The sequence below is a fragment of the Oncorhynchus keta genome, chromosome 18, assembly GCF_023373465.1.
Source record: "Oncorhynchus keta strain PuntledgeMale-10-30-2019 chromosome 18, Oket_V2, whole genome shotgun sequence".
In the NCBI taxonomy this organism is placed as follows: Eukaryota; Metazoa; Chordata; class Actinopteri; order Salmoniformes; family Salmonidae; genus Oncorhynchus; species Oncorhynchus keta.
The window spans coordinates 32,899,965-32,926,121 of record NC_068438.1 but is presented as its reverse complement, the minus strand read 5'-3'; the positions used below and the strand labels follow the sequence as shown (position 1 = coordinate 32,926,121).

General features: G+C 45.5%; 2 protein-coding genes across 54 annotated transcripts in view; one reads left to right on the top strand and one right to left on the bottom strand.

The window, feature by feature from the left end:
- The first annotated feature begins 1,225 nt into the window (after nt 1-1,225).
- On the top strand, nt 1,226-18,001 carry LOC118376294 (28S ribosomal protein S22, mitochondrial-like). 4 transcript variants are annotated; one of them, XR_008068221.1, is made up of 7 exons: nt 1,226-1,371; nt 2,370-2,495; nt 15,874-16,000; nt 16,285-16,507; nt 16,625-16,736; nt 17,061-17,169; nt 17,297-17,864. XR_008068221.1 is itself a non-coding variant. In XM_052467968.1 (6 exons), exons 4-6 carry the CDS (start codon nt 16,657-16,659, stop codon nt 17,447-17,449), a joined length of 342 nt encoding a protein of 113 aa, XP_052323928.1. In that variant the 5' UTR covers nt 1,226-1,371; nt 2,370-2,495; nt 15,874-16,507; nt 16,625-16,656; the 3' UTR covers nt 17,450-18,001. The 4 variants fall into 4 exon arrangements, 1 of the variants encoding a protein (XP_052323928.1); XR_008068220.1 differs by having other exon boundaries at nt 15,874-16,034; XM_052467968.1 differs by having other exon boundaries at nt 15,874-16,507; nt 17,297-18,001.
- Nucleotides 18,002-18,013: 12 nt separating this feature from the next.
- Nucleotides 18,014-26,157, bottom strand: part of LOC118376292 (coatomer subunit beta'-like) — a 37,455-nt gene continuing 29,311 nt past the window's right edge. The window contains exons 20-25 of one of the 50 annotated variants that reach the window (XM_052467930.1): nt 23,383-23,454; nt 19,823-21,422; nt 19,733-19,777; nt 19,598-19,642; nt 19,215-19,507; nt 18,014-18,978 (exon numbers count right to left, since the gene is read on the bottom strand). In XM_052467930.1, coding sequence (XP_052323890.1) covers nt 18,892-18,978; nt 19,215-19,507; nt 19,598-19,642; nt 19,733-19,777; nt 19,823-21,422; nt 23,383-23,454 — 2,142 coding nt within the window. In that variant the 3' untranslated portion in view covers nt 18,014-18,891. Of the gene's footprint in view, nt 18,979-19,214; nt 21,423-23,382; nt 23,455-26,157 lie in introns of all 50 variants that reach the window. The other 49 variants (XM_052467937.1, XM_052467965.1, XM_052467924.1 and 46 more) reach the window with 49 other exon arrangements.

The window sequence follows — 26,157 nt, the reverse complement described above, 5'->3', positions numbered from 1 at the left end:
GTTTTTCATGATGACGTACAGATAGGTTTCTCTGGTTACGTGACTGTATAATATGCTGGTGGCTTGTGAGTGTGTGTGTGTGTGTGTGTGTGTGTGCCGTGGGCTCACTGTGAGCGATAGCCACCTGGTCTTTCATAATCCATCTCTAGAAGATCTAAGCAGTGATCAAGGCTTCACTCCTACATGTTACCTGGGACGACCAGAGAATGTCTGCCAAAGCCAGCCTATTCTTTCTCAATTAATAGATATTCAACAGTCCAAAAACAGTCTCCTTGGTTTCGCTCTCCTTTTATTGTGGAATACACTATAGTGCCCAATGAAAATTCAATTGCCTACCATTATATAACTTTCCAATCAGTTGCTGACTTATGGGTCAGAATGAATAATTATCTAACAAAATGTTTGCGACTTCCTTAGTTGTCATATTGTCCTAGAATCTATCCCACGACCCTTTATTATTAAGAATGTTTCAAAAATTCTTGGAGATGTTTTTTACAGACCAAATCATAAGGTGTTTGACAGTAAATCTGTGCTAAAGTGCAACGTTACGTGTCTCTGTTTTTGTAGATGTCTACATTTAGTTTTGTATGTCTGCATGAGAAAGTGTTTTGTATGTCTGCATGAGAAAGTGTGTGTGTTCCCTATCACCCAGACAGATTTCATAGCTATCTATCAGACAATACAGGAACACATTGTAACGACGGTGTAGGAATGTCTAGTACTCTGACTCAAAGCTTTTCCTCAAGGATAGGCAGACATCACATAGCAGCGCAGAAAAACAACTAAATTACTGAATACAGGAATAGCTGAATTCTTATCAGACACAATTCTACCATGCAGAGAGAAGGAAAGATAATTGCTGTTTTTTTTTTAGCATGGGTGCCCAAAGAGCATGGCACTCCAACATGTTGACACCCATGGCATCTAAATTGAATGTATTTATTTATTTTCGTAATGAGAAAAGACTGTCTGTATTGGTAAGACAAACATAATACATGTATGTGTATGGTACTTACAATTTGAGGACAATACTAAATTCCTAATTCCAACCTAGGACTACATGTCACCACTGTAACCATGAACGATTTGCAAGTGGAAACAAAACAAATGATCAATTAGCGCCATCTTGCGAACATGCTTTATAAAACACTCACACAATCGAAAGACACCATCTCCCATGATTCCCCCATTCCTACGTCGTATGTAAAGGTTACGTCAGTGTGCGCGATGAGGTAACTACAAACATGGCAGCGCTTTTTGCAATACGTTGCTTATTTAGAAGCTATTCTCGGGTCAGAAATGTCGATTAAAATACACGAGTACTTGTCAGATGTAGCTGAAGGATGCTGTGCAGTGCACCGTCTGACAACAGTAAGTCGTTTATTTTAACGTCAAATTGGAGTTCTACCTCTGACCTTGTAGCATGTGCAGCTATTGTTGTCTAACGTTAGCTGCCTATGCTAGCGTTAACTTTTTAGTATTTTAACGGTACTAGTAGCTAGTTGTTATCTCGAAGCGATTTAAACGCATGTTGACAACAACGCAAATTTATGACGCGTTCAAAACTGGGAACTCAGACATCTCCGATTTCAGTGCGTTCATGACAACTTGGAACTCGGAATAAACGAGCTCCGACTGGAAAAATCGAAGTCATGGATTTCTAATTCGGAAACTCCGGCCTCTTTCTAGAGCTCCGACCTGAAGAGAGATCATTGACATCGTGATTTGACCTTGTTTTTTTCCCCAGTTCTCAGTCTTGAAGGCACCATTAGCTTTTTGTAAAGCATAAACTACTGGTGGTTTCAAGACAACTGGGAACTTGGGAAAAAAACATCAGTGATATTCAACTCAGCAAGTCGGAGCTCTTGAAAGTTCCCAGAGTTCTCGACATTTACCGACTTGGATGAAGATTTAAAATATTTTTCCCAGTTGTCTTGAACACTCTGAAGTTGGAGATTTCCAAGGTCTGAGTTCCCATTTGTTTTGAACGTGACAGCGTCACATGCATATTATCTGGCTACCATGGATATAATTTAAAGGAAAAGTCCACCTAAAATATCTCATTTCTTTAAGTTACAGTGTTAAATAACTATGTGAAAACAATATTTTATGTAAATAAATGTTTCATTTTATCATTAAGGCTGGTAGCAACGTGGAAATCTGTTGCATCTGAAGTTTACTACAAAACCGACAATGCAATGCTCTCTCCATGGACTGGTTAGGGAGCTAGATAAAATTAAACACAATACCAAAGTCAATATCAGCATGTGAAGTAGTTAGTGCAGTTGGTTTAGGAGATTTTATAGCAAACTATCAATTTAGGAGTATACAATTTAGGAGTATACAATCTCGCCATGTTCAACCTGCAGATCGATGTGCCTCGCAGAGTGGAGTCTGACATTCACAACGGCACTATGCAATGCACCCTGGACTGAAGAGGCAGACAAGTATGAGAGTTGTGGTGGTCCTTCCTGTTAAATTACACATTTCTCAAGGTAGGCATTATTGAAAAATATGAAAAAATGCCTCATTTGAGAGAAGACAACGTCCTGCGCTATGACATCGCCCATTTATGAAATGTGACATATGATAGACGTTTTTGCGATCTAAAAGTCATATTCCTATTAACTTCCAGTGTAGTGAGTGGCTTTAATACAATGCTACGTCATAATGGCCAGATTTCTCCCCGCTTGAACGGCAATAGAGCAGATGCACATGTAGAGGGGGGCAACTTTAGTTTTGGCGTTGGGTCTGGGGGTCCTCCCTCAGAATTGTTTTAGGCATCTAAAGTTAATTTCCTGCATTTCTACTGGGGCTGTCCCTGACACACAAATAAACAAATTATTGGTCGACCAAGAGTAGTTTATTTTTTTTTTCAACCAATCCATTGGTCAAAAAATGTAAATGGGAAGAGTGCGCTTGTTTGATATGGAAAAGTGTTGTGGTCGCTATTTTTATATAAACTCGAGATGAAGCAGCTGCTTTATAAGTGGGATGCACTGTTGAGTGCTACATCCTGAGGGGTTTGTGCTGATTGTACGGAGATTGTGACAGACTGTTAAATGGCATCCCTTGAGAAGGCATGAACAAGATGTATGTCAGGAGAAGTGCAGTATTATCATAAGGAGAAGTGTACTTGGAATACAGAGTAGGAATGGAGGGAAAAAGAGCGGCAGAGGAGCTCTAAGAGGGAGGAAGAGGGTGCGCTTGAGTCGGTTAAAAAAGGAGGAGAAATGGAAGTGAATGAGGGCGAAGTATCGGCGGTGGTAGGTGTGGTGACGTTCTCGGAGCCTGAGACATGCACCGAGGTTAAAGATGAGCCCGAGACATGCACCGAGGTTAATGATGAGCCCGAGACATGCACCCAGGATAAAGATGAGCCCGAGACATGCACCCAGGATAAAGATGAGCCCGAGACATGCACCCAGGATAAAGATGAGCCCGAGACATGCACCCAGGATAAAGATGAGCCCGAGACATGCACCCAGGATAAAGATGAGCCCGAGACATGCACCCAGGATAAAGATGAGCCCGAGACATGCACCCAGGATAAAGATGAGCCCGAGACATGCACCCAGGATAAAGATGAGCCCGAGACATGCACCCAGGATAAAGATGAGCCCGAGACATGCACCCAGGATAAAGATGAGTCTTTAATTTTTTGTAAAAAGTGGGCCGTTGGTTTTTGGCTGATCCATTTGTTGTTTCAGGGTGGGTGAAAACCAATTATTGAAAGGAGGGATTACTGGGGTAGTGGTAAAAGTTGACCAACTGAAGGGGAAGATTCCCTGGTTTGATTCTCTTTGTTTGGTGCGATGCACAGGGTGGCGAAATGAGTCGTCTGTTCTTTTGAGTTTTGATGTATCATAAATGCAGTATAACTGAACAAAGGCAATAACAGGAGAAAGTGGTTTGGAGCGTCAAACTATTGCAGATATGATGTTAGGATATATACGTTTTCGAGCTTTTGTGCCGAATACATTACATTGTTACAGGTGTCAAGCTTATGGGCATGTGGCAGCAGTGTGTAGGGGGGAGGTTCTTAGGTGTGAGAAGTGTGCAGAAGGGCATAAGACAAAGGAATGTGTAGCATTGGGGAAATGGTAATGGTATGTGTTAATTGTAGGGGTGCCCATGGAGCTGGGGATCAGAAATGTCCCATGTGAGAGAGGCAGGTTGAAGATTCCAGGGTTAGAATAGTGCAGAAGTTGTCATGCTCAGGAATAAATTAGATTTTTAGCAATGGTTATCAATAGGGATAGACCGATATTTTTGGCTGATACCAAAATCCAATATTTTCCTTGTCAAATAACCCAATAATGATATTTAAGGTTGTAGTCCTTTTAAGCATTCTAGTACAGTTAAATAGTTGAAAAACACACTGACCAAAAAGTTATTTTCTAGGCATTTACATATGTCCTGTCATGACATTGCCATCTTTGGGTACAGCGAGCACCATCCCCCTCTCTTTCTCCTACACTCAGGCTGCTGCGACCTCAGGTCGTAAATACCTGGAGGAGATGATCTCATCATGGCCACAGTATAGAGAGAGAGTTTTCATAGAGAGAACAAAGGAATTTCTTCCACCTCACCGAACTTGAGGTCCAAACAACATTTATGTCAACATTTATGGTCCTTCTGTAGCTCAGTTGGTAGAGCATGGCGCTTGTAACGCCAGGGTAGTGGGTTCGATTCCCGGGACCACCTGTACGTAGAATGTATGCACACATTTTACATTTACATTTAAGTCATTTAGCAGACGCTCTTATCCAGAGCGACTTACAAATTGGTGCATACACCTTATGACATCCAGTGGAACAGCCACTTACAATAGTGCATCTAAATCTTTTAGGGGGGTGAGGAGGATTACTTACCCTATCCTAGGTATTCCTTGAAGAGGTGGGGTTTCAGGTGTCTCCGGAAGGTGGTGATTGACTCCGCTGTCCTGGCGTCGTGAGGGAGTTTGTTCCACCATTGGGGGGCCAGAGCAGCGAACAGTTTTGACTGGGCTGAGCGGGAACTGTACTTCCTCAGTGGTAGGGAGGCGAGTAGGCCAGAGGTGGATGAACGCAGTGCCCTTGTTTGGGTGTAGGGCCTGATCAGAGCCTGGAGGTACTGAGGTGCCGTTCCCCTCACAGCTCCGTAGGCAAGCACCATGGTCTTGTAGCGGATGCGAGCTTCAACTGGAAGCCAGTGGAGAGAGCGGAGGAGCGGGGTGACGTGAGAGAACTTGGGAAGGTTGAACACCAGACGGGCTGCGGCGTTCTGGATGAGTTGTAGGGGTTTAATGGCACAGGCAGAGAGCCCAGCCAACAGCGAGTTGCAGTAATCAAGACGGGAGATGACAAGTGCCTGGATTAGGACCTGCGCCGCTTCCTGTGTGAGGCAGGGTCGTACTCTGCGGATGTTGTAGAGCATGAACCTACAGGAACGGGACACCGCCTTGATGTTAGTTGAGAACGACAGGGTGTTGTCCAGGATCACGCCAAGGTTCTTAGCGCTCTGGGAGGAGGACACAATGGAGTTGTCAACCGTGATGGCGAGATCATGGAACGGGCAGTCCTTCCCGGGAGGAAGAGGAGCTCCGTCTTGCTGAGGTTCAGCTTGAGGTGGTGATCCGTCATCCACACTGATATGTCTGCCAGACATGCAGAGATGTGATTCGCCACCTGGTCATCAGAAGGGGGAAAGGAGAAGATTAATTGTGTGTCGTCTGCATAGCAATGATAGGAGAGACCATGTGAGGTTATGACAGAGCCAAGTGACTTGGTGTATAGCGAGAATAAGAGAGGGCCTAGAACAGAGCCCTGGGGACACCAGTGGTGAGAGCGTGTGGTGAGGAGACAGATTCTCGCCACGCCACCTGGTAGGAGCGACCTGTCAGGTAGGACGCAATCCAAGCGTGGGCCGCGCCGGAGATGCCCAACTCGGAGAGGGTGGAGAGGAGGATCTGATGGTTCACAGTATCGAAGGCAGCCGATAGGTCTAGAAGGATGAGAGCAGAGGAGAGAGAGTTAGCTTTAGCAGTGCGGAGCGCCTCCGTGATACAGAGAAGAGCAGTCTCAGTTGAATGACTAGTCTTGAAACCTGACTGATTTGGATCAAGAAGGTCATTCTGAGAGAGATAGCGGTAGAGCTGGCCAAGGACGGCACGCTCAAGAGTTTTGGAGAGAAAAGAGAGAAGGGATACTGTAGTTGTTGACATCGGAGGGATCGAGTGTAGGTTTTTTCAGAAGGGGTGCAACTCTCGCTCTCTTGAAGACGGGAGGGACGTAGCCAGCGGTCAGGGATGAGTTGATGAGCGAGGTGAGGTAAGGGAGAAGGTCTCCGGAAATGGTCTGGAGAAGAGAGGAGGGGATAGGGTCAAGCGGGCAGGTTGTTGGGCGGCCGGCCGTCACAAGATGCGAGATTTCATCTGGAGAGAGAGGGGAGAAAGAGGTCAGAGCATAGGGTAGGGCAGTGTGAGCAGAACCAGCGGTGTCGTTTGACTTAGCAAACGAGGATCGGATGTCGTCGACCTTCTTTTCAAAATGGTTGACGAAGTCATCTGCAGAGAGGGAGGAGGGGGGGGCAAAGAGCTTCCTAGGGTTAGAGGCAGATGCTTGGAATTTAGAATGGTAGAAAGTGGCTTTAGCAGCAGAGACAGAGGAGGAAAATGTAGAGAGGAGGGAGTGAAAGGATGCCAGGTCCGCAGGGAGGCGAGTTTTCCTCCATTTCCGCTCAGCTGCCCGGAGCCCTGTTCTGTGAGCTCGCAATGAGTCGTCGAGCCACGGAGCGGGAGGGGAGGACCGAGCCGGCCTGGAGGATAGGGGACATAGAGAGTCAAAGGATGCAGAAAGGGAGGAGAGGAGGGTTAAGGAGGCAGAATCAGGAGATAGGTTGGAGAAAGTTTGAGCAGAGGGAAGAGATGATAGGATGGAAGAGGAGAGAGAGTAGCGGGGGGAGAGAGAGCGAAGGTTGGGACGGCGCGATACCATCCGAGTAGGGGCAGTGTGGGAAGTGTTGGATGAGAGCGAGAGGGAAAAGGATACAAGGTAGTGGTCGGAGACTTGGAGGGGAGTTGCAATGAGGTTAGTGGAAGAACAGCATCTAGTAAAGATGAGGTCAAGCGTATTGCCTGCCTTGTGAGTAGGGGGGAAGGTGAGAGGGTGAGGTCAAAAGAGGAGAGGAGTGGAAAGAAGGAGGCAGAGAGGAATGAGTCAAAGGTAGACGTGGGGAGGTTAAAGTCGCCCAGAACTGTGAGAGGTGAGCCGTCCTCAGGAAAGGAGCTTATCAAGGCATCAAGCTCATTGATGAACTCTCCGAGGGAACCTGGAGGGCGATAAATGATAAGGATGTTAAGCTTGAAAGGGCTGGTAACTGTGACAGCATGGAATTCAAAGGAGGTGATAGACAGATGGGTAAGGGGAGAAAGAGAGAAAGACCACTTGGGAGAGATGAGGATCCCGATGCCACCACCCCGCTGACCAGAAGCTCTCGGGGTGTGCGAGAACACGTGGGCGGACGAGGAGAGAGCAGTAGGAGTAGCAGTGTTATCTGTGGTGATCCATGTTTCCGTCAGTGCCAAGAAGTCAAGGGACTGGAGGGAGGCATAGGCTGAGATGAACTCTGCCTTGTTGGCCGCAGATCGGCAGTTCCAGAGGCTACCGGAGACCTGGAACTCCACGTGGGTCGTACGCGCTGGGACCACCAGATTAGGGTGGCCGCGGCCACGCGGTGTGGAGCGTTTGTATGGTCTGTGCAGAGAGGAGAGAACAGGGATAGACAGACACATAGTTGACAGGCTACAGAAAAGGCTACGCTAATGCAAGGAGATTGGAATGACAAGTGGACTACACGTCTCGAATGTTCAGAAAGTTAAGCTTACGTAGCAAGAATCTTATTGACTAAAATGATTAAAATGATACAGTACTGCTGAAGTAGGCTAGCTGGCAGTAGCTGCGTTGTTGACACTACACTAATCAAGTCGTTCCGTTGAGTGTAATAGTTTCTACAGTGCTACTATTCGGGGGCTAGCTGGCTAGCTAGCAGTGTTGTTTACGTTACGTTGCGTTAAAAGAACGACAATAGCTGGCTAGCTAACCTAGGAAATCGCTCTAGACTGCACAATTATCTTTGAAACAAAGACGGCTATGTAGCTAGCTATGTAGCTAGCTACGATCAAACAAATCAAACCGTTGTACTGTAATGAAATGAAATGAAAATGTGATACTACCTGACCGGGTTGTTGAATTCGAATCAGTAGACGTGTGTGTGGTGACGTTGGCTAGCTGTTAGCTGTTAGCTGTTGGCTAGCTAGTAGAGTCTCCTACGTTAAGGACGACAAATAGCTGGCTAGCGAACCTCAGTGAATTAAGATAATCACTCCAAGACTACACACACTAAACTACACAATTATCTTGGAAACAAAGACAGCTATGTAGCTAGCTAACACTAAACTAATCAAGTCGTTCAGTTGAGTGAATAGCACTACAGTGATGCTAATCTGTGTGCGTTAGCTAGCGTTTGCTAGCTCCTGGGCGAATAGCAGTGAAGGCTACGTTAGGGCGACGAAATACGATAATTATGCAATTATCTCTGATACAAGGACGGCTATGTAGCTAGCTAAGAAGAATTGCTAAGATTAGACAAATCAACCGTTGTACTATAATGAAATGTAATGAAAAAGTTATACAACCTGCAGAGCGAAGTGCGAATGCGACCGCTCGCTCCAACCCGGAAGTACCAACACACATGACTGTAAGTCGCTTTGGATAAAAGCGTCTGCTAAATGGCATATTATTATTATTATTATTATTATTATTATTATTATTATTATTATGTTCTGGAGAAGGTATAAAAGATCGGTGAAGAAACCAGCTACGGCCACATTACCAGAACACTGTTTATACAATAGCCTCAGATATGAGGCTTAAATCTAATTGTTGTATAAGATGAATGTTTGAGGATGATAATGTTTGTGAAATTGTTTAATGTGATTTTGGACTGTTTAATGAAGGAAACTCCAATTCCCTTTTGAATTGAACTAAATCAGAGGACCACCCATGAGCCCAGTTAGGGTCGGGCATCCTGGGACAGGCCCTTTTCTGCAACTCCCGAATAAAACCCCCACTTTGAATTTCTCAGCAGACCATGTTTCTCTCAATTACGAGAGAACTAAGGTTGAGACCTGCTTACCTCGATAACGAGAGGGCCAAGGTTTGAGAGGAGACCATAAACCTGAGTATAAGCTAAGGTTTGAGTAGATGGCTGAATCTTTTAACCATACCACGTGGTTAAACTCTTAGACTATCGATACCGACAGAATAAGAACAAGTCTTTGATATTAATTACTAGTCTGCAGCTAGGAATTCGGTATCATTGAACGCGAAGACCGACAACCACCGAAACATCTATTCTATAAAGACATGAATGAATGTAACTCTGAACTATCGATTCTAACCACGACAGAGAGCGAGAGGGAGGACAGACTCTCCAACAGAAAAAAACTTTCAACAGCGATCAAGACGACACACTGAGCATAAATATATATATTGATTGCAATTGTTCCCAAATAAGTGAGCGTTCATGTGCAAAGGATTAGCATTTCAATTGTTATAATTATCAGTCTAACAAGCCGCCATACCGGTTTAGCCCACTAGGGCACATCCCCCTATCATTCCTTTATAAAAATGTATTTTGTTTGTGTGATGCATTTCTGTGAATTACTTAGTTTGTAAATAAATGATTTTAAGACGATTGATGTATGGATGACTCATAGTGAAGACTGGGTTCGTGCAGATAACCAACAATTTACGACGTTTGGAATGAGACTGACGTGAGGTAAATAATAATGAATTCAAAGACTAATTGATCAGATATTAAAATATCTGAACGTTATATTAGGAAAATTCTAACAATATAATCTGAAAATGTTCCTTTGTGCCCCGACTTCCTAGTTAATTACAGTTCCATGATTAATCATTTTAATTTGTGTAATAATAATTACAAAGTTATTTGATAAATAGGTCTTCAGTTTTAATGATGCCAAAGACATGACAGTCTCCATTACCAGTGAAACAACTCTTACTAACTGTGCTGTTTCGTTGTTCATTAGTTTCATTCTCAACCAGGAATTCAAGCAGTGATGTTTCAGCTCTGTCTGTCCGTGGCCTCTCTTCCACGGTGCGCACTGCCACTGTGTTCGTTTCCATCTTGTCCAGCTGTTTGTACATTTCAAGTAAACCCTGTTTCTTGTTTGCCTCGAAGTAGCGGTCCTTGTACCTAGCATCGGGCATGGCGGCGACACAGTAGAGAGGCTCACAGAGAATGCCACCGAATCGCTTGCTCACACCCTCTTTTAAAGTACTTATGCAAGTTTTAACCCCACTGTCTGTGTCGGTAGTTATTTTGAGCAGCCATTTCAAAGCCATGACAGAGGGGTATCACCTCTGCTGCAGACGCAGTTGATGAGCTTACTTCTCCAGTCAGTTGTTCAAATGGAGCTAGGAGTATGTTCATGTTTTCAAATGCCATGGAAATGGCAGCAGCGGTATGAGAACCAGAACATTATTGAGCATGCAATACGGCTTTTCTCAGTACCAAATCCCAGTCGGCCCATGCTCATGGGGCTGACATCGCTGGTCCCAATGTCAGTCGTGAAGCTAATAGCGTGTGGATGTGTGTTTCAACAATACTGTGTAACTCTGTTAGGGCAACATCTGAAAAAGAACGCCTACTTGGTAGTGTGTACCGGTGCTCGACCAGTCGGCGAAAGCCAACATCCACGACAGAGAATTGTTGATTGTCAAGGGCAATGAATACCATTATCTTGGCATTAACTTGTTATGGCTGCAATCCCGTTAATGGGATAATTGTCATCAACAATCGCTGAATAGCATAGCGCTACATTCAATAAATATTCCAAAAAATATTTATATTCATGAAATCACAAGTGCGATATAGGAAAACACAGCAGCCTTTTGTTAATCCACCTGTCGTGTCAGATTTTGAAATTATGCTTTACAGTGAATGCAATCCAAGCGTTTGTAAGTTTATCGATCGCTCGACAAAACATTAAGTACACTTAGCATCAAGTAGTTCGGTCACAAATCAGAAAAGCAATCAAATTAATTGTTTACCTTTGATCTTCGGATGTTTTCACTCATGAGACTCCCAGTTACACAATAAATGTTCCTTTTGTTCCATAAAGATTTATTTTTTTATCCAAAATACCTCAGTTTGTTTGGTGCGTTATGTTCAGAAATCCACAGGAAAGAGCGGTCACGACAACGCAGACGAATTCCAAATAGTTTCCGTAATGTCCACAGAAACATGTCAAACGTTTTTTATAATCAATCCTCAGGTTGTTTTTAAAATATATAATCGATAATATATCAACCGCAACGGTCTTGTTCAGCAGGAGAGGGAACGGCAATGTCTGTCCAAACTCTGTTGTGCGAGCAAAACTCATGCGAACACTTGAAGCGATGTTATCGTTCTGGCTAATTTTTCAAAATGAAAGCCTGAAACTATGTCTGAAGACTGACACCTTGAGGAAGCGATAGGAAAAGGAATCTGGTTGATATCCCTTTAAATGGAGCAAAGGGAGGCTATGGAACATGGAGTTTTCAAAATAGAAGCCACTTCCTGGTTTGATATTCCTCAGGGTTTCGCCTGTAATATCAGTTCTGTTATACTCACAGACAATATTTTGACTGTTTTGGAAACTTTAAAAGTGTTTTCTATCCAATACTAATAATAATATGCTTATGTTAGCAACTGAGACTGAGGAGCTGGCCATTTACAATGGGCACCTTTTCATCCAATCTACTCAATACTGCCCCTGCAGCCATAAGAAGTTAATGGATTTGGCAGAGTTGTCTCGCTGAAATGTTCTGACTCTTTCAAATGACTGCTGGACTTGTTGATTGCTCGATCCACACAGCAGACATTGTGGGCTAGGCAAGGAATGCTGTGTTGCACGTGTAGCACTATATCTTTTAGGCGTCAATATGTCATCTACCTAGGCTATATGGGTATGGGCCGATATTGGCATTTTTAGCTAATATCGGCCTCTTACCGATATTGTGCATCCCTAGTTATCAACTGTACTGCAGGGATGGAATGTAAGTCGCAGAAAATGGGTGTTGTGGTGGCAGCTGCAGAGGTATTTGGCTGTGAGTAACATGAAGTCAGTTACATGGTTTGTTAAGTGGTGTTGTCCCATCCTTTCAAGCTGTTGGCATGAGGTAGGACTAAATAGATTTACATATGATGGTGTTTATTGATAAAAAAAGAGTATAGTGTTAGATGGTAGGGTATATGAATTATTCTATATTTTTTTTCAAACAAAGTAATGTGTGGCAAAAAAGTATTTAGTCAGCCACCAATTGTGCAAGTTCTCCCATTTTAAAAATATGAGAGGTCTGTCATTTCCATCATAGGTACACTTCAACTATGACAGACAAAATGAGAAGAAAAAAATCCAGAAAATCACATTGTAGGATTTTTAATAAATTTATTTGCAAATTATGGTGGAAAATAAGTATTTGGTCAATAACAAAAGTTTATCTAAATACTTTGTTATATACCCTTTGTTGGCAATGACAGAGGTCAAACGTTTTCTGTAAGTCTTCAAGGTTTTCACACACTGTTGCTGGTATTTTGACCCATTCCTCCATGCAGGTCTCCTCTAGAGCAGTGATGTTTTGGGGCTGTTGCTGGGCAACACGGACTTTCAACTACCTCCAAAGATTTTCTATAGGTTTGAGATCTGGAGACTGGCTAGGCCACTCCAGGGCCTTGAAATGCTTCTTACGAAGCCACTCCTTCATTGCCCGGTGTGTTTGGGATCATTGTCATGCTGAAAGACCCAGCCACGTTTCATCTTCAATGCCCTTGCTGATGGAAGGAGGTTTTCACTCAAAATCTCACAATACATGGCCCCATTCATTCTTTCCTTTACACGGATCAGTCCTCCTGGCCCCTTTGCAGAAAAACAGCCCCAAAGCATGATGTTTCCCCCCCATGCTTCACAGTAGGTATGGTGTTCTATGGATGCAACTCAGCGTTCTTTGTCCTTCAAACACGACGAGTTGAGTTTTTTCCAAAAAGTTATATTTTGGTTTCATCTGACCATATGACATTCTCCCAATCTTCTTCTGGATCATCCAAATGCTCTCTAGCAAACTTCAGATGGGCCTGGACATCTACTGGCTTAAGCAGGGGGACACGTCTGGCACTGCGGGATTTGAGTCCCTGGCGGCGTAGTGCGTTACTGATGGTAGGCTTTGTTACTTTGGTCCCAGCTCTCTGCTGGTCATCCACTTGGTCCCCCCATGTGTTTCTGGGATTTTTGCTCACCTTTCTTGTGATCATTTTGACCCCACGGGGTGAGATCTTGCGTGGAGCCCCAGATCGAGGGAGATTATCAGTGGTCTTGTATGTCTTCCATTTCCTAATAATTGCTCCCACAGTTGATTTCTTCAAACCAAGCTGCTTACCTATTGCAGATTCAGTCTTCCCAGCCTGGTGCAGGTCTACAATTTTGTTTCTGGTGTCCTTTGACAGCTCTTTGGTCTTGGCCATAGTGGAGTTTGGAGTGGGACTGTTTGAGGTTGTGGACAGGTTTATTTTATACTGATAACAAGTTCAAACCGGTGCCATTAATACAGGTAATGAGTGGAGGACAGAGGAGCCTCTTAAAGAAGTTACAGGTGTGCGAGCCTGAAATCTTGCTTGTTTGTCTGTGACCAAATACTTATTTTCCACCATAATTTGCAAATAAAGTCATTAAAAGTCCTACAATGTGATTTTCTGGATTTTTTCTTTCTCATTTTGTCTGTCATAGTTGAAGTGTACCTATGATGAAAATTACAGGCCTCATCTTTTAAGTGGGAGAACTTGCACAATTGGTGGCTGACGAAATACTTTTTTGCCCCACTGTAATTAATGGTTCAATAATTGAACTGACCATTATTCCTAGATCCCAGACTGTAGCTTACCCATCAACTCAAGATTGAACTTTGTACCAATTCACTGATTGTTATAATATATACCTGAGCTCCGTAGACTGGTCTTCCTTGGCTGTCTGACCCTGCTTTGACACCTGTCACCATCTGATCCTGCTAAGACATGATGAGCATAATGTTGTGTTCTGTTTGTGCACCATGGCAGTGAAGCCTGTAGAGCTGTTTATACCGTGTCAGAGTGAAAAGTAGGGAATTAGCTTGGGAAACTGACAGATCAAGTACATTGCTATACTGATTAAAATAAAAACTCACATTGCGCTGAAAAAATGTCAGAATATTGGTCTTCAATCGTTTGATTCAGGTCTTGTGTGATTGATGCAAAAATAATTGCTGAAGATTGTATTTTTAGCTAGCTACCTCACTATCTTAAAGTTTGGGGGGCTCACCATCCCCAGTGAAAGTTGCGCCCCGCACATGAAAACATGAAATGACGCTGGGAATCGATAGAAAATCGCTCTGCTGCACAAAAACAACATTAACATTTCCTTTAAGTTACTAGCTAGCTCGGGTCCATCGCGACGACAATGACACGGAACCCAAACCGGCTGCGCACGTGCTTTCGTGCATATATTTATTTTGTCCCCCTACACCAAACACAATGACGACATGCAGGTTAAAATATCAAAACAAACTCTGAACCTATTACATTAATTTGGGAACAGGTCAAAAAGCATTACGGGCGGCAGCGTAGCCTAGTGATTAGAGCGTTGGACTAGTAACCGGAAGGTTGCGAGTCCAAACCCCCGAGCTGACATGGTACAAATCTGTCGTTCTGCCCCTGAACAGGCAGTTAACCCACTATTCCCAGGCCGTCATTGAAAATAAGAATGTGTTCTTAACTGACTTGCCTGGTTAAATAAAGGTAAAATAAAAAAATAAAACATTGATGGCAATTTAGCTAGTTAGCTTGCACTTGCTAGCTGATTTGTCCTATTTAGCTAGCTTGCTGTTGCTAGCTAATTTGTCCTGGGATATAAACATTGAGTTGTTATTTTACCTGAAATACACAAGGTCCTCTACTCCGACAATTAATCCACACAAACGGTCAACCGAATCTTTTCTAGTCATCTCTCCTCCTTCCAGGCTTTTTACATCTTTGAACTTATATGGTGTTGGCATCTAAACTTTCATAGTATTACTGCAACGACCAGCAACACAGTTTGTCTTTCAATCACCCACGTGGGTATAACCAATGAGGAGATGGCACGTGGGTACCTGCTTCTATAAACCAATGAGGAGATGGGAGAGTTAGGACTTGCAGTGCGATCTGCGTCAGAAATAGAAAGGAGTTCTATTTTAGCCCTTGGCAACGCAGATGCTCGTTGGCGCGCACAATAAATTAATAACATAGATTCCTACATTTATTTTGCAACACTCGCGCACACAACGCCACTTTCAATGTGTTCTTTGTTTAGTGGCTGGCTTCAATATAGCTACTTTCGTAACTCCCAAAAAATGCTGGGATGTACTTTTTCCCAAAATCATAATCCCACTGTGCCAGAATTACCTCAGGCATGATCATTGGAGCAAGGCTCGAAAGACCTGTCGCTGCAGCTACTCCATCCCTTCTATTCTTTGAGTACCGAGTCCACTTTAAGATTCTCTGGAGAACATGTAACAACGATGTAGCAATCATTCCAGTAGTTGACGATTGAAAAGTATCTAGAAAGCTTGTATTCAGAAGGCTTGTACATACCATCCTTGGTTTGTGCTTGGCGCCATTATTCCTGTTTCGCGGCATCAGTGAGATCACGTCCTGTCTCAATCTGTGCAGTGTGACTAGCTCCGATGCAGGTCGTACCTGCAGATCTGAGACCAGAGCTAGCTTCATCTAGCTCTGAAGTCATTCATTTGTTTCTAGGTTCTCCAGATGCCCATGTGAAGCCCCAGTTTCTGGATGCAGAGGTGCAGGACATCCTAACCAGAATCACAGGCTTGAACCTGGAGAATGTGTTCAGACCCATCAAACAGGAGCTGAAGCCCCCCAAGTACAAACTTATAACAGATGCACAGTTGAAGGAGGTATAGACACACACACATACACATGGTAGGGCAGATAGTTTGTCTATCATGCGGAGTAGGGAATGGCTCTACAACATCTGCTGCAACATTCTGAACATTTAATTTGGCAGATTACATGGTTGATTACATGGTTACAATGGTTTGTGTCCATCAACATAAATATTGGTTATCATTTACAATGCCTCAAACAATTAGTGCTCTTTTGTCATGTTTTGTTCTCTCTTCCATGGTCACCTCCTGGTGTTTCCAGGAGCAGTTCATAGTGATCCGGGAACCCACCGGGACACTGAAGAAGGCATCGTGGGAAGAGAGAGACAGGATCCTGCAGGTCTACTTCCCTAAAAAGGGCCGCAGGCTAACAGCACCCCGTCTTCGAGGAGAACCTGAAGGTGGAACCCCACCAGGATCGTCATGAGGATGTGTTGGATCTGTGCCAGGTCCAGTTTGAACCTGACTCCTCAGAATACATCAGGGTAAAATACCACTGCCTCTACACTCCTCAACAGGCTGTCCAGATGTATGCTTCAGTTATTATTACCCATTAGCAGTTCGTAAAACCCTCTCCCTATTGGCTGTGCTCTGCTGTCCAGGTGCATGCAGCCACCTTGAGGATCTTGAGAAGATGGGGAGGTATGATCTGCTGCGCTCCACCAGACACAGGAGGGTGGATGGACTCATCATAGACATGCTGCAGAAAGACCTGTGAGTCTGTGTGTGATAGACCAGTGGCTCCCAAACTTTTTTGGTTACTGTAGCACCCACTGAATATAGCTCTGCCCGGAGACCCCCGAAGTACCCCCTTGTGAATTTTACCAGTAAGCCTATGGTCTCATGAATCTCCAGGTACCCCCTGTGGATAGACCACAAGTACCCTTTGTTGGGAACACTGTGTTAGAGGCTTGTTTTTCTTCTACATGACACCCCATATGTTATAAGTGTTTTGTAGGCATTGGGACAAGTAACGATTTAATAACACCATAACTGTTACATTGTTAGCCCAGAGTAACACCGGTTGTATTGTTTTAGATGGCAGGATGCAGTGAGTCTGGTGGGTCTGTTCAACAAGGTCCACCCACACAGTGAGACAGCCCAGGAGGCCTCCAGCCAACAGGCCTCTGGACTGGACCTGCTCAAGGTGAAGCCTAATCAGCTGACACTAGTGTATCTCAGAACCTGATTTATAGGTTGCACTAGTCACCATATTGGTAGCCGTAATACACAGTAAACCCTTTGTTTAACCTCTTGTGTCTGTTCCCCACCAGATCTACGCTAAGCGGGAGTCCCAGAGGACAGGATACGTAGAGCTGGCCCTGCAGGCCTACGAGCAGACTTCCGCAGAGATCCGTCTGACCGTCATGCATCACCACACCTTACCATTGGAGAGCTCTGTCACATCACAGCATAGCTCCATCTAACCGTCCCATACATCTCATACCCACAACAATAAACCTACGGAGCAGTGACATTCTCCCCAATGGCCTGCCTATCCATGACCCCAATCTTTAATCAACTGGACAATTACGCTAAACAAAGAGAATAACTTAGTCCTTGAACTATGGAGCTCATCTTGAACCACTTGCAAGCCAAGTGTCCATTGCCAATGGATGGCATCAAAATGTGCACATAATTGGGATGCACCAAGCTTTACTTCTGTCGACGCAGTGCAGATATTCACTTCTGCATTTCAACTTTAATTTGTCCATAACCTTAATCATACTGTATCTCAACATTGGAACTGACTGTAAGCTGTTTAATTATCATGTACATACAAAATAAAAATGTTTATATACATACGTTTATTGCATGCAGGGTAGCCTAGTGGTTAGAGCGTTGGACTAGTAACCGGAAGGTTGTAAGTTCAAATCTGTCGTTCTGCCCCTGAACAGGCAGTTAACCCATTGTTCGTAGGCCGTCATTGAAAATAAGAATTTGTTCTTAACTGACTTGCCTAGTTAAATAAAGGTAAAATAAAAATATGGCCTGATTCAGACAAACACTTGTCATCTTTATTGAGTTGATAACATTTAATTCCAGACCAGTCATACATAAGGCACTTGGGTTCACATCTGTAACAATGAAGTAGCTCTTTATTAAAAACAGCAGATGCATAAGATACTAGACCATGGCAGAGCAGCATGCTTGCCAAGACATGTAGAGGTATACTGAAGACAAGCTCATGACCTAACTAATCAATGAAAGATCAAAGCCTGTTTAGCTAGCGGTAAGAGGTACAGTAGTAAACCCATCTTCCTATGTGTGAGGATAAGGTAAACATGTCAAACCCATGACCACTCTGGTTCACACTATCATTCTATACTGTAGGTCAATGTGAGAGTTGAAGTACTGTACAAAGGATTTCAAAACCATGGTGTATTCACTAGTTGGATGCCATTGCTAAATGTTTGCAATGGAAAAAGTTTACTCTATGAACAAAACGTTTTGTATTTGGAGTAAACCATTTCCATTGCAAAACATTTTGCAATGAAATACGACTAATGAATACAACCCGGGGTTGTGTTCAGCATGTGCGAAACCAGAAATCAATTTGACACAGTACATTTGACCTGTTCAATAAGAAGGCAAATTTGTATCCCGTTTCAAAACATTTACTGTGTTTATTCCTAATGAATGAACCCAGTCCACCTCATTATCACCCAAAGCCTTCTACAAACACCCTCCCACGGTTTTTCACAGTTAATGTGTGAAGATGGAAAGACATGAACTCATCCACCCCACCTTTCACCAGTTTCACTGTAAAGGTAAAAACACCTGGTCCCCCACACACACACTCCCATTCACTAGGAGTATGAACAACACTGTACTCTTTGGTCACTTTAAGGGCATTTCTCCAAGAGTTTCAGTCGTCTAAGAAGTCATCGTCCAGATTGATGTCTGTGGTGTCGATGTCATCGTCCAGATCAAACATGTCCAGGTCGTCAAGGCCCTGCAGGAACAAGTCATGTATATGAGTGAGGAGTCAGAGGAAAACTGTAGGCGAGGGTGAACTTTTGATTTGATTTGATGATTTGATTTGAACTACCTTGCTGGTACTTTGTTGTCCGTAAAAGTTATATAGAGTACATCATTGTTCAATAAAAATAAAAACGTGATTTCCAATATAGATTAGCATTCTAACTACTGTGTACGTCATGACAGGATGTATAGACTGGTTAGGTTTACCTCATCATTCAGGTCCAGCAGGTCCATGGATGCTGTTGCTACTCCTACAGGTGCTGCCTCCTCCACACCTTTACCCTCTAAGAGGGCAGCTAAAGGTGCTGCCTCCTCCACACCTTTACCCTCTAAGAGGGCAGCTACAGGGGCTGCCTCCTCCACACCTTTACCCTCTAAGAGGGCAGCTAGAGGGGCTGCCTCCTCCACACCTTTACCCTCTAAGAGGGCAGCTAGAGGGGCTGCCTCCTCCACACCTTTACCCTCTAAGAGGGCAGCTAGAGGGGCTGCCTCCTCCACACCTTTACCCTCTAAGAGGGCAGCTAGAGGGGCTGCCTCCTCCACACCTTTACCCTCTAAGAGGGCAGCTACAGGGGCTGCCTCCTCCACACCTTTACCCTCTAAGAGGGCAGCTACAGGGGCTGCCTCCTCCACACCTTTACCCTCTAAGAGGGCAGCTAGAGGGGCTGCCTCCTCCACACCTTTACCCTCTAAGAGGGCAGCTAGAGGGGCTGCCTCCTCCACACCTTTACCCTCTAAGAGGGCAGCTACAGGGGCTGCCTCCTCCACACCTTTACCCTCTAAGAGGGCAGTTACAGGGGCTGCCTCCTCCACACCTTTACCCTCTAAGAGGGCAGCTACAGGTGCTGCCTCCTCCACACCTTTACCCTCTAAGAGGGCAGCTACAGGGGCTGCCTCCTCCACACCTTTACCCTCTAAGAGGGCAGCTGGAGGGGCTGCCTCCTCCATACCTTTACCCTCTAAGAGGGCAGCGAGAGGGGCTGCCTCCTCCATACCTTTACCCTCTAAGAGGGCAGCTAGAGGGGCTGCCTCCTCCATACCTTTACCCTCTAAGAGGGCAGCTAGAGGGGCTGCCTCCTCCATACCTTTACCCTCTAAGAGGGCAGCTAGAGGGGCTGCCTCCTCCATACCTTTACCCTCTAAGAGGGCAGCTAGAGGGGCTGCCTCCTCCACACCTTTAACCTCGAAGAGGGCAGCTAGAGGGGCTGCCTCCTCCACACCGTTACCCTCTAAGAGGGCAGCTAGAGGGGCTGCAGGGGCTAGCTCTGCGCCTGGTGGAACCACCTGGGTGAGTGCTGGTAGGGGCTCTACCGCTGGGGCTGCTGCAGCCTTGTCCTCTACAGTTGGGGTTGTAGCTGGATCTATGACCGGGGCTAGTTCTATGAGTGGAGCTGGGGCTAGGTCTATGGCTGGGGCTAGGTCTATGAGTGGTGCTGGGGCTAGGTCTATGAGTGGAGCTGGGGCTAGGTCTCTGGCTGGGGCTAGGTCTATGGCTGAGGCTAGGTCTCTGGCTGGGGCTAGGTCTATGGCTGAGGCTAGGTCTCTGGCTGGGGCTAGGTCTATGGCTGAGGCTAGGTCTCTGGCTGGGGCTAGGTCTATGGCTGAGGCTAGGTCTCTGGCTGGGGCTAGGTCTATGAGTGGTGCTGGGGCAGGTTCATTCTCTTCTACAATGACTGGGGCTTTTTCAGATGCTGCTATGGCTTCTGCTACTGCCTCAGTAATGGGTGCTTCTGCTGCCACTGCCACTTCAATGGTAACAGGTGCTTGTTCTGTAACCATGGGTTCTGTTGCTATGGCTTCTAGTACTGCTGCGGCAATGGGTGCTTCAGCTTCCACCACTGCTTCTATGGTAACAGGTTCTGGTTCTGTTGCTATAGGCACTGGCGCTTCCTCGGCAACTGGTGCTTCTGTTACAATGGGTTCTGTGATCAACTCTGTAACAGGTGTATCTGTTGCTATGGCCTTCATTGTTGCAGGTCCTTCCTCAACGGCCTCCTCTGGTGTTGCTCTGAACTCTTCCTCTGGGGTGGACTGTGCTACCTCTGGCACCAAGAGGGGTGCTTCTGTGTCATTTTCTATGGTGACAAGAGCCTCTATCTTAGTGATGATATCTTCCACTGATGTTGCCTCCTTTGGCTTGGGAGCTTCCACTTCAACAATAATGGGTTCCTCCTCTGCCAACTCAATGGATTCTTCCACTGCAGCCATAGTTGGTTCCACTACTGTCACTGGGATAGATTCTTCTACTGCTGGGATAAACTCCACGACTGCAGCTGCAACAGGTTCTACCTCTTCCATGACAATGGACTCTTCCACTACTGGAGCTTCTGGGGCTGTAGCCTCCACCACTGCTGCCATTACAGGGGTTTCTACCACTGCTTCCAATACAGGGGTTTCATCCATGCTCCCAGCAACCTAGAACAGTGACAGTAAAGTACTTTAATTAAGATTGACAAGTAGACAAATCACACTGAATGGTTGTGTCTCCCTCTCTGCAGATGACTTCGTCAACCATTTTGAAAAGAAGGTCGACGACATCCGATGGTTCTGCTCACACTGCCCTACCCTGTGCTCTGACCTCTTTCTCCCCTCTCTCTCCAGATGAAATCTCGCATCTTGTGACGGCCGGCCGCCCAACAACCTGCCCGCTTGACCCTATCCCCTCCTCTCTTCTCCAGACCATTTCCGGAGACCTTCTCCCTTACCTCACCTCACTCATCCCTGACCGCTGGCTACGTCCCTTCCGTCCTCAAGAGAGCGAGAGTTGCACCCCTTCTGAAAAAACCTACACTCGATCCCTCCGATGTCAACAACTACAGACCAGTATCCCTTCTTTCTTTCTCTCCAAAACTCTTGAACATGCCGTCCTTGGCCAGCTCTACCGCTATCTCTCTCAGAATGACCTTCTTGATCCAAATCAGTCAGGTTTCAAGACTAGTCATTCAACTGAGACTGCTCTTCTCTGCATCACGGAGGCGCTCCGCACTGCTAAAGCTAACTCTCTCTCCTCTGCTCTCATCCTTCTAGACCTATCGGCTGCCTTCGATACTGTGAACCATCAGATCCTCCTCTCCACCCTCTCCGAGTTGGGCATCTCCGGCGCGGCCCACGCTTGGATTGCGTCCTACCTGACAGGTCGCTCCTACCAGGTGGCGTGGTGAGAATCTGTCTCCTCACCACGCGCTCTCACCACTGGTGCCCCCAGGGCTCTGTTCTAGGCCCTCTCCTATTCTCGCTATACACCAAGTCACTTGGCTCTGTCATAACCTCACATGGTCTCTCCTATCATTGCTATGCAGACGACACACAATTAATCTTCTCCTTTCCCCCTTCTGATGACCAGGTGGCGAATCGCATCTCTGCATGTCTGGCAGACATATCAGTGTGGATGACGGATCACCACCTCAAGCTGAACCTCGGCAAGACGGAGCTGCTCTTCCTCCCGGGAAGGACTGCCCGCTCCATGATCTCGCCATCACAGTTGACAACTCCATTGTGTCCTCCTCCCAGAGCGCTAAGAACCTTGGCGTGATCCTGGACAACACCCTGTCGTTCTCAACTAACATCAAGGCGGTGGCCCGTTCCTGTAGGTTCATGCTCTACAACATCCGCAGAGTACGACCCTGCCTCACACAGGAAGCGGCGCAGGTCCTAATCCAGGCACTTGTCATCTCCCGTCTGGATTACTGCAACTCGCTGTTGGCTGGGCCCTGCCTGTGCCATTAAACCCCTACAACTCATCCAGAACGCCGCAGCCCGTCTGGTGTTCAACCTTCCCAAGTTCTCTCACGTCACCCCGCTCCTCCGCTCTCTCCACTGGCTTCCAGTTGAAGCTCGCATCTGCTACAAGACCATGGTGCTTGCCTACGGAGCTGTGAGGGGAACGGCACCTCAGTACCTCCAGGCTCTGATCAGGCCCTACACCCAAACAAGGGCACTGCGTTCATCCACCTCTGGCCTGCTCGCCTCCCTACCACTGAGGAAGTACAGTTCCCGCTCAGCCCAGTCAAAACTGTTCGCTGCTCTGGCCCCCCAATGGTGGAACAAACTCCCTCACGACGCCAGGACAGCGGAGTCAATCACCACCTTCCGGAGACACCTGAAACCCCACCTCTTTAAGGAATACCTAGGATAGGATAAGTAATCCTTCTCACCCCCCTCCCCCCTAAAAGATTTAGATGCACTATTGTAAAGTGGCTGTTCCACTGAATGTCATAAGGTGAATGCACCAATTTGTAAGTCGCTCTGGATAAGAGCGTCTGCTAAATGACTTAAATGTAAATGTAATGTAAAATAGGGGTTATGTAAGTAGTACAACATATAACAGCTGTGGCCATGTCCAGTATTGTAGTAGGTGTGAGATTTCAGAATTTACCTCTGGATCAGCAGGCACTACTTTTGGCACATAGACTGCAGATTCCCCCAGGACATTCCTATTCTCATTGGACTGAAAGGTAGAGAAGTAGAACAGTGAGTAGAGAGGTAGAACAGTGAGTAGAGAAGTAGAACAGTGAGTAGAGAAGTAGAACAGTGAGTAGAGAGGTAGAACAGTGAGTAGAGAAGTAGAACAGAGCATAGAGAGGTAGAACAGTGAGTAGAGAGGTAGAACAGTGAGTAGAGAGGTAGAACAGTGATTAGAGAGAAGAACAGTAGAACAGTGAGTAGAGAAGTAGAACAGTGCGTAGAGAAGTAGAACAGTGAGTAGAGAAGTAGAACAGTGAGTAGAGAGGTAGAACAGTGAGTAGAGAAGTAGAACAGTGAGTAGAGAAGTAGAACAGTGAGTAGAGAGGTAGAACAGTGAGAAGAGAGGTAGAACAGTGAGTAGAGAAGTATAACAGTGAGTAGAGAAGTAGAACAGTGAGTAGAGAGGTAGAACAGTGAGTAGAGAAGTAGAACAGTGAGTAGAGAGGTAGAAGAGTGAGTAGAGAGAAGAACAGTAGAACAGTGAGTAAAGAAGTAGAACAGTGAGTAGAGAGGTAGAACAGTGAGTAGAGAGAAGAACAGTAGACCAGTGAGTAGAGAGAAGAACAGTAGAACAGTGAGTAGAGAAGTAGAACAGTGAGTAGAGAGTTAGAACAGTGAGTAGAGAGGTAGAAGAGTGAGTAGAGAGAAGAACAGTAGAACAGTGAGTAGAGAGGTAGAACAGTGAGTAGAGAGAAGAACAGTAGAACAGTGAGTAGAGAAGTAGAACAGTGAGTAGAGAAGTAGAACAGTGAGTAGAGAGGTAGAACAGTGAGTAGAGAGGTAGAACAGTGTAGAGGTAGAACAGTGAGTAGAGAGGTAGAACAGTGAGTAGAGAAGTAGAACAGTGTAGAGGTAGAACAGTGAGTAGAGAGGTAGAACAGTGAGTAGAGAGGTAGAACAGTGAGTAGAGAGAAGAACAGTAGAACAGTGAGTAGAGAGAAGAACAGTAGAACAGTGAGTAGAGAAGTAGAACAGTGAGTAGAGAGAAGAACAGTAGAACAGTGAGTAGAGAAGTAGAACAGTGAGTAGAGAGGTAGAACAGTGAGTAGAGAGGTAGAAGAGGTGTGTGGAGAGGCAGAACAGTGAGTAGAGAAGTAGAAGAGGTGTGTGGAGAGGCAGAACAGTGAGTGGTGTGGAGAGTAGAACAGGCAGAACAGTGAGTAGAGAAGTAGAAGATGAGTGAGAAGAGAAGGTGTGTGGAGAGAACAGTGAGTAGAGAGTAGAACAGTGAGAGAAGATGAGTGTAGAAGAGAGGCAGAACAGTGAGTAGAGAAGTAGAAGAGTGTGTGGAGAGGCAGAACAGTGAGTAGAGAAGTAGAACAGAACAGCAGAACAGTGAGAGTAGAGAGGTGTGTGGAGAGGCAGAACAGTGAGTAGAGAAGTAGAACAGTGAGTAGAGAAGTAGAACAGTGAGTAGAGAAGTAGAACAGTGAGTGGAGAAGCAGAACAGTGAGTAGAGAAGTAGAAGAGTGTGTGGAGAGGCAGAACAGTGAGTAGAGAAGTAGAAGAGGTGTGTGGAGAGCAGAACAGTGAGTAGAGAAGTAGAAGGTGTGTGGAGAAGGCAAGTAGAGAAGTAGAAGAGGTGTGTGGAGAAGAGTGAGTAGAGAAGTAGAACAGTGAGTAGAGAAGTAGAACAGTGAGTAGAGAAGTAGAACAGTGAGTAGAGAAGTAGAAGAGGTGTGTGGAGAGGCAGAACAGTGAGTGGAGAGAAGTAGAACAGTGAGTAGAGAAGTAGAACAGTGAGTGGAGAAGCAGAACAGTGAGTAGAGAAGTAGAAGAGGTGTGTGGAGAGGCAGAACAGTGAGTAGAGAAGTAGAACAGTGGGTGGAGAAGTAGAACAAGTAGAGAAGTAGAGAAGTAGAGAAGAGGTGTGTGGAGAGGCAGAACAATGAGTAGAGAAGTAGAACAGTGAGTGGAGAAGCAGAACAGTGAGTAGCAGAACAGTGAGTAGAGAAGTAGGTGTGTGGAGAGGCAGAACAGTGAGTAGAGAAGTAGAAGAGGTGTGTGGAGAGGCAGAACAGTGAGTAGAGAAGTAGAACAGTGAGTAGAGAAGTAGAAGAGGTGTGTGGAGAGGCAGAACAGTGAGTAGAGAAGTAGAAGAGGTGTGTGGAGAGGCAGACCAGTGAGTAGAGAAGTAGAACAGTGAGTAGAGAAGTAGAACAGTGAGTGGAGAAGTAGAACAGTGAGTAGAGAAGTAGAAGAGGTGTGTGGAGAGGCAGAACAGTGAGTAGAGAAGTAGAAGAGGTGTGTGGAGAGGCAGAACAGTGAGTAGAGAAGTAGAAGAGGTGTGTGGAGAGGCAGAACAGCGAGTAGAGAAGTAGAACAGAGGGTGGAGAAGTAGAACAAGTGAGTAGAGAAGTAGAAGAGGTGTGTGGAGAGGCAGAACAATGAGTAGAGAAGTAGAACAGTGAGTGGAGAAGTAGAACAAGTGAGTAGAGAAGTAGAAGAGGTGTGTGGAGAGGCAGAACAATGAGTAGAGAAGTAGAACAGTGAGTGGAGAAGTAGAACAGTGAGTAGAGAAGTAGAAGAGGTGTGTGGAGAGGCAGAACAGTGAGTAGAGAAGTAGAAGATGTGTGTGGAGAGGCAGAACAGTGAGTAGAGAAGTAGAACAGTGAGTAGAGAAGTAGAACAGTGAGTGGAGAAGTAGAACAGTGAGTAGAGAAGTAGAAGAGGTGTGTGGAGAGGC